General features: G+C 40.9%; 1 protein-coding gene across 1 annotated transcript; it reads left to right on the forward strand.

Annotated features, from left to right (window-relative positions):
• The first annotated feature begins 6338 nt into the window (after positions 1–6338).
• LOC116219092 (GTPase IMAP family member 7-like) lies at positions 6339–7327 on the forward strand. The gene has a single exon (XM_031562031.2). The coding sequence runs from the start codon at positions 6339–6341 to the stop codon at positions 7263–7265; it is 927 nt and encodes a 308-aa protein (XP_031417891.1). The 3' UTR covers positions 7266–7327.
• The last annotated feature ends 696 nt before the right edge of the window (positions 7328–8023 follow it).

Consider the following 8023-nt stretch of genomic DNA (forward strand, 5'->3'; position numbering starts at 1 on the left):
GTTACATATCGATTAGCACTAACCTGCTCCAGGGCAGGCTAACTTAAGTGTAGCTGGATAAGCTTGCCACACCCCTGGAAAAAGGAGGGATCCCATTGACCAAGGACTGATATTAGAGTTAGATTAGCGGAGGGAGAGAGTTCTTTGCGATCGCCAAGATCCATTATTCTTGTATGAGCGCTACCTATTCGGCCGCTAAGGAATCATTAATTTACGAGACCTTCTCGAGTCATTTATTGCAAACACCACAGTCGAACATTGACTGTCTTGCGCTTTTTTGCGAGTGGTACATTTTTGTAGTGTCGGTGATGCGGAGAACAAAGCACTCATAATTATATGAGTGTTATTAGTACACCATAGCATATCATTATTGTAGAAAATGATTAAGGTGGACTCATGATAAGAATAGAGAGAAATACAGACAATTTATTTTCACTGCTTCAATTTATTGCATTTGTTATTAATACATTTAGTCATTTAACAGACGCTTTTATTCAAAGCGACTTCCAAGGAAATGTAAAACTACATCGAGGAAGGAGGTGAGGGGATTCGAACTAGCAACCATGCAGATTCAAACCGGTAGAGGAAACCTCTATACCAATTGACACTTGCCATCAGGTATTCATATATACAAATCACCCTATAAACATCCCAACACACCTTGCTCTCACAGCGGTGGTGGTGTTGAATTTTGCCATGATTATGGTCTTGTATTCTTCATAAGCGTTCATGTTCATCTCCTACTCGCCAGCGGAGAAAAAAAGAGCCGTTTTCTTTGAGTTTAGAACCATTATACCGTTAGAAAATCATGGTTTTGGTGATCGACCTTTCCTGCCTTTTGAAGTAGGACGTGCACGCGCAAATGCCATGATAACTTTAGCCTGGTTGAAATTAACCACATGATTAGGATGCGGATCAGCCGTTAACGAACCGATATTTGCTGTTCTCAATCAGCTCGCTAATCTTAACGGGCTAAAAGGCCAATTGATTAACTTAGCTTCAATCCTACGACGAACGTACCCCAGGGTCACCAGGGTCACCGGGGTCACCAGGGGTCACCAGGGTCATGGCCAGATAAAGATTGTACACTCTAGGAAGAGATGTCAGAGATTGTGCTCACTGGTGCAAGAGGTGTGTGTAGTAGGCAACGCTCAGGCCAGGGGCCTCACTTTAAACATTACAAGCAAGACATTAGGGCTGCAGAAACAGATCATGTTTTGGTGTGCTCCTAAAAGATACAGTGTGACATCTAGTGGTGAGCTTGCAGAATTGCAACCGGCTGAATACCATCCCCTTTCACAAGTCTGTGCGAGTACCTACAGTGGCTGGCAAATCAAAGGCGCAACATGGCGGACTCTGTGGAAGAGGACCCACTCCCTATGTAGATACGAAGGGCTCCTTCTAAGCGAACGAAAACACATCGATTCATAGTTACAGATAATAATACACTAATACAAACATAATATTAGAATACTATATTCCATATTCCATATTCCATATTCTATATTCTATATTCTATATTCCATTTCCAGTTTGTGTTTAATCATATACCTGTTTCATCAGAGCACAGGAGTCACTGTCAAGACCAGGACTATGGGGTGTGGGACAAAATGAAGACCATGGTCACATACTGTGAGTTAATTTAATCTCAACCTCGTTGTGTTGTATAGTATGTGTGTCATGTGTTGTATTTTATAGTATGTGTGTTGTGTTGTATAGTGTGTGTGTCATGTGTTGTGTTTTATAGTGTGTGTTATGTGTTGTGTTTACACATTTCACCATTACAGATCATGCCTTTTTTTTTCTATACTGTTAACAAATCTTGTGTGAGCAAAAAAACGTATCAAGGGTAGACTTACTTTTTGATATACTCTTTTTAGCCACTAGAGGGAAGGGGCTACATATAAGGTCTTTCATGAATCGCAAGCGTGTGCTCATAAAAGTTCTTCCGTCCGAGATGTCTTGGTCAAATCTGACTGTATATTAGAGCATATTTTTAATCAGTTTGACCAATATAAACCATTATAGATCATACATCTTGCACACATAAAACTAATGAAGAATCTGATTTAAAAAAAAAAAAACAATAGTCGTTAAGTCTTAATTATTAATTTGTATATGTAATGTCAGGACCTTATGTCTTCCATTATAATAGTTTAATGCTAATAAACCCTGGTTACTCTCCTGGTTCATGTACATACCTCATTTATACCTATTCCCATCATGTTTGTTATTATTAACCATCCTCCACACTTTTTAGTGGACACTTTGTGGGCGTCAACTAGCATCTTACCTGCTTCAGCATAACTGCTGTGACAGCAGTATCTCACAACATGTGGTTTGTTCAACACTCGTACACACACTCTCACACACACACACACACACACACACACACACACACACACACACACACACACACACACACACACACACACACACACATACACACACATACACACACACTGTCACACACACACTCACTCATACACACAAACACTGTCACACACACATACACACACACACACACACACACTCACACACAAGACCTTGAAGAAATGTCATACACTCATGTCATACAGTCATGACACAACTGAACAACTGAGCAACTGAGAAACTGAAACAATCACATGATTTACAATGTGTTCCATTGATACAGGGTCAGAATGAAACAAAGAGAGGAATTGGTGAGGTTGTGACCTATTTTATGACATTAGTATTCAGCACATAAGCTGCACCGAAAGGACCACAGCCATTTCACATGTTTTATTGTTTCGTTTTTGCAGAGGCCCCCGTTTCCCTGAAATCACATGACCTGTTGTTAGTTAATGAAACTGAAAACGATCGTAGCTGTTGAGGTAGAAACGCCAAATTCACCAAATTCTTTTGCTTCTGGATCCCTATTGTTAGCCAGTGGTCAGGGGGGAGAAGGGGGTCTTTGGAGCACAAACCTTGATGAGGGTTAAGGGGAGAGAAGGGTGTCTTTGGAGCACAGGCCTGGATGAGGGTTAGTTGGGGAGAGTTGACTGTGTGCTACGATACCAGAATCAAGACCGAACACAACCAGCACACTCTGAAACTGATTCAACAGGTGCTGAAAGAGTAATGCTATAGTCAAACCTAATGCTAACTCTTGATGGAGATGATTGTGATTCAGAACTCATTTTTAGCAGTTAATTGTTTACACATGTTCACACATATTCATTGTGTGTTGGGGGATGGGGGCTGGCTGTGAGACTAGATGAAGATGCATTGCACTTACAGAAGCAGAAGCTGGTTACGTGAAATGTGTATCGGATTTTTATTTAATTATTTGCAAAGCATGTTGGCAACATCTACATAGCTCACCTCCCAAGGTAGCAAAGCTAGCGCAGTGGTTTACTAACAGAGACAGAGAGGGTCACATGAGGTGGTTTTGAGGAAGAGACGTGCTTGTGATCAGACAAACATCCCAATGACCAGTGAAGATGAAGATAGTCAGTAGTCCATGACCTTCATCTTTATCAGAAAAAATCACATATCTAACATTATAATTCAAACGAAATGTGATGATGAAATGTGACGTGATGAAAAATCACACAAATACTTACCTTAAAAATATCATTCAAACAACAACAAAGATGATTGATGTCATTTGCCAAACCGTACATTAAATATGACACGGTCATGTGTTAAAAAAATTATATTTCCTTGTGTGGTCCCTACTGTTAGAACATGCATGCTGTGTGTGTATCAGGTGAGGGAATGGTTTTAAGAGGGTCAGAATGAAACAACAGAGAGGAATTAGTGAGGTTGTGACTTATTTTATGATATTAGTATTCAGCACGTAATCTACACCGAAAGAACCACAGCTATTTCACATCTGTGTTTTTGTTTCGTTTTTGCAGAGGCCCCCTTTTCCCCCTGAAATCACATGACCTGTTGTCAGTAAAAAGCAACTCAAAATAATGGTAACTGTTGAGGTAGAAACGCCAAATTCACCAAATTCTTTTGCCTCTGAATACCTATTGTAAATTAGGTGGTTAGATTACACATATATAATCTAAATGTTTCTTTTATTGAACATTGAAGTTGGGTCCCACAGACCCAAACACCATACAAGGGTGAGGGCGACTTAGGGCTTCACACAGACCCAAACACCATACGAGGGTTAAGTTGACTTAGGTCTTCACACCTGCCTGTTTTCCCATAAAGAAACTGAAGGGAGTCCAAACAAGATGAAAGGTCAGAACAGATGAAACTGAAACTGTGATCAACTGTGTGTTGATTGGTCGGTGCAGTTCAAGGAAAGGTGTGGTCATAGAGGTTTAAATACGTTGCACATCTCCCAAAGTCAAATCACTGTCTACATGAACTAAAGGCTTGAAGCACCTGAGTTCCCTCACTTTCGTAGGACAGAGACAAGATACAGGTGAGGATTGCTCCTTTTGTATAAAATTAAAGTTATGTACTTTTTAACTTATTTCATTTTGGTAGTTTGAAAGTTAGGGAAGCATATTTTGTAATGTAATCGGAGCCTTGTTGAGACTTGAGAGACCCGTTGAAGGGGACGGCAGTCATGCAAAATACCAACAGGCCACAGAAATAAACTTACTGCAATAGTTCCCAGCTCATTTAATCTTCTTTGGAGCACACAGCTCTTGTACTCTCATGTTCGATTCAATGCTGTCCAATCGCCATAATATGCTGTTCAGTTATCATCTTTAAAAACACATTTAGCAGGGCTACCAGCTGTTTGGTTTTATTCGTGTAGAAGTAGAGTCTCCACTTTGCATTCAAAAACGAATTTGTGAGCCATTGGCAAATAAGCTGGTAGAAGAATATATGCCATAAAATGCGTACTATATTCAGGTATGATGTTGGCCTTTGTTTCCTTTTACATAGCGGGTATTCTCCTTCACCAAATCTCATTTTGCGCACATTTTGGCTTTGGTTCAATCAGACTCCAACAAGCAAGACTCCAGTAGCTTAACCTTTATGGTCGCTTCACTCCAAGTTAATGACACATGCATAGCCTTCAGAATATGTAGCTTAGTTGATCCGTGATAAGTGTTAAGCGAGTCTCTGATTTAGACCGTTTTTTTATGTTTTATAAGGCTATGTGTTTTTGTATGCTCGATTCAAAGAGTCTTCTCTTCAATTGAAATCGTTTTTCTGAAAGACTTAAATTGAAACATATTTTGAACAAAGACTTGTTTGTCTAAACAGGCATGAATGAATGTCAATCAAATACAAAACAACTAAGTATCCAGCATAAGCCACACCATAAACCATCAGACATATTCTCAAATAGGTGGGTTTCTTTTTTAATTGCTCAGTGTGTTGTTATCAGAGGTGGGTAGAGTAAGCAAAAGCTGTACTCAAGTAAAAGTAGAATTAAAGTACCCATCCAAAAAATATATATTTAGGCGAGTTGGAGAGCGCCATAGGATCCCACTCAAGCGGATGCTTATCAGGCTGAGGGCTAACCAGCTCAGGAGATGATATCATGCAGAGGGCTAGCAGGTCAGGGGCTAACCAGCTCAGGAGATGCTACCTGCATAGGGATAGCAGGCCGAGAGCTAACCAGCTCGAGAGATGCTACATGCAGAGCACTAGCAGGCAGAGAGCTAACCAGCTCGGGAGATGCTACATGCAGAGCACTAGCAGGCAGAGAGCTAACCAGCTCGGGAGATGCTACATGCAGAGGGCTAACAGGCCGAGAGCTAACCAGCTCAGGAGATGCTACATGTAGAGGGCTAACAGGCCGAGGGCTAGTCAATTCAGGAGCTATACAAGACAGGGGGCTAGATGACACAGGAGCTGACTTAGGCAGGAGGCTAGATGACACAGGAGCTGTCTTAGGCTGGGGGCTAGTCAATTCAGTGTATGCAGGTTCACAGGGATAACTTAATTTCAATCCTCATGCAAATGGGGAGCCTTTGCCTAATACCTACTGGGTCATATTCATACCCTAGCATTTTGTTTATTCTAATGTGATTGCAGGAAAAATTAAACCGAAAGCATTTGGAGTGAATCCCACACAGATTACAACTGAAGCTTGTTGTGATTCCAATCACCAGATGATGGCAGCCAAGGCAAGGAAAGGTGAGTACTAAAGTCCAAACACACGAGTCACAGAGAGAGCCTCAGGATGTTTGTGATTTCCAAGTCATGTGTAAATGCATTAGATGTAACATGTTTGTAACATGACTGAATTCTAGGGACTGCATGGCCTTTTGACCTCAGGATTGTGATTTTAAAAATATTTTGAAAAGGACACAATAAATCTGTACAATGGTGAAACTGTTGTCAGATGTTTTCGAAAGCACTAAATATTTTGTTAACTCTTTGCTTTCACAATGCCTTTATCTCCAGCTGACCTGAGGATTGTGCTGGTGGGGAAGACTGGAGCTGGAAAAAGTGCAACAGGAAACACCATCCTGGGAAGAGAAGCGTTTGAAAGCAATGCTCTACCCAGTCACGTGACTGACATCTGTGAGAAACACTGTGGGGAAGTGGAGGGTAGACACATTGCAGTTATTGACACACCAGGAATCTGTGACAGGAACAAGACTGATGACCAAATGAGGAAACTGATGGCCCAGTGCATCAAACTGTCTCTCCCTGGACCCCATGTGTTCCTGCTGGTGATCAGACTGGGAGTGAGATTCACAAGGGAAGAGGAGAAAGCCGTAGAATGGATCCAGGACAACTTTGGAGAAGATGCTTCACAGTACACGATTATACTGTTCACTCATGTAGATCAGCTGAAAGGTATAACTGTGGAGGACTGCTTAAGGCATGAGAGTCTACATAGAATATATAACAGCTGCGGAGGAAGGTATCTGTCATTCAACAATGATGAAATGAGTAATAGAGAACAGGTCAAACATCTGTTTGAGAAGATTGTAAGCATGTTAAAAATAAACACAGGAGAGTTTTACACCAATGACATGTACAAGGAGGCACAGCGAAAAATCACAGAAGAGGAGGAGAGAAAGAGACAGGAGGAGGAGAGGAAAAAAGAAGAGGAGAGAAGGAAACAGGAAGAAGAATGGAGGCAGAGGGAAGAGGCACGAAAAGAGGAAGAGAGAAGGAGGTATGAAGATGAGAGAAGAAGAGAAGAAGACAGGAGGAGACAAGAAGAGGACAAAAGACAACAGGATGAGGACAGAAGTAGGCAAGAAGAGCAAAAGAAAAGAGAGGAAGAACATAGGAGAAGGCAGGAGGAGATTAGAAGAGAACAGGAAAACTCATGTTTCAGGAAATGCTTCAGTTGTTGTTGACCACACTTGTCAGCTGATCCAGAAGGACAACCACTTCTACAGAGAAATGACACACAAATCAAAACGACAAATATGCCATAATATGAGCAGACATAAGATTAACAATATTACTTAAATTAAGAATATTCATTGCAAATCAGAGTGTGTGCTATAATGCTTATAACTCTGTATACCATGTTTCTTTTTTCATTCGGACACAATCATTGTACTTGCACTAGTATGTGTACATTGACTGTGTGTACTTTGGAATCATAGGGGAACCAGCGGGTGTAAGAGTGGCTAGATCTGGGAGAGCTGTTGTGTCTCTGTGTGTGAGGGTATTTGTGCTGATTTGGGAGAGCTGTTGTCTCTGTGGGTGTGTGTGTGCAGGCAGGGGCCCCTTCGGGAGAACGTTTTGAATTTTACAAAAACATTTAATGGAAACAAAAAAAGACACTACATAAAAATAAACTATGAAAAAAACAGATATCCAGCATGAGACACACACAATTGTAAGTTGAAAATGAATTTGTCATTACCAACAGAACAGAGAGTGTGAGAATTGGTACAACATCATGTCCTGGTTTCGTATTCTGTTTCCTGTATCAAGTTTTTCCTACTCAGATATAAAGCAAGCTTTGCCTGTCCAACAATAACATTGGTCAACTGGCATTTGGTGTTCTGTTTTTGGCTACAAGGAATGCCAAGTACAGCAATGTAAACATCATCCCCAGCATATTGTGCAACCCATTCAAAAACACAAAAACATGGGAAGAAGT

The sequence above is a fragment of the Clupea harengus genome, chromosome 24, assembly GCF_900700415.2.
Source record: "Clupea harengus chromosome 24, Ch_v2.0.2, whole genome shotgun sequence".
NCBI classification, from domain to species: domain Eukaryota; kingdom Metazoa; phylum Chordata; class Actinopteri; order Clupeiformes; family Clupeidae; genus Clupea; species Clupea harengus.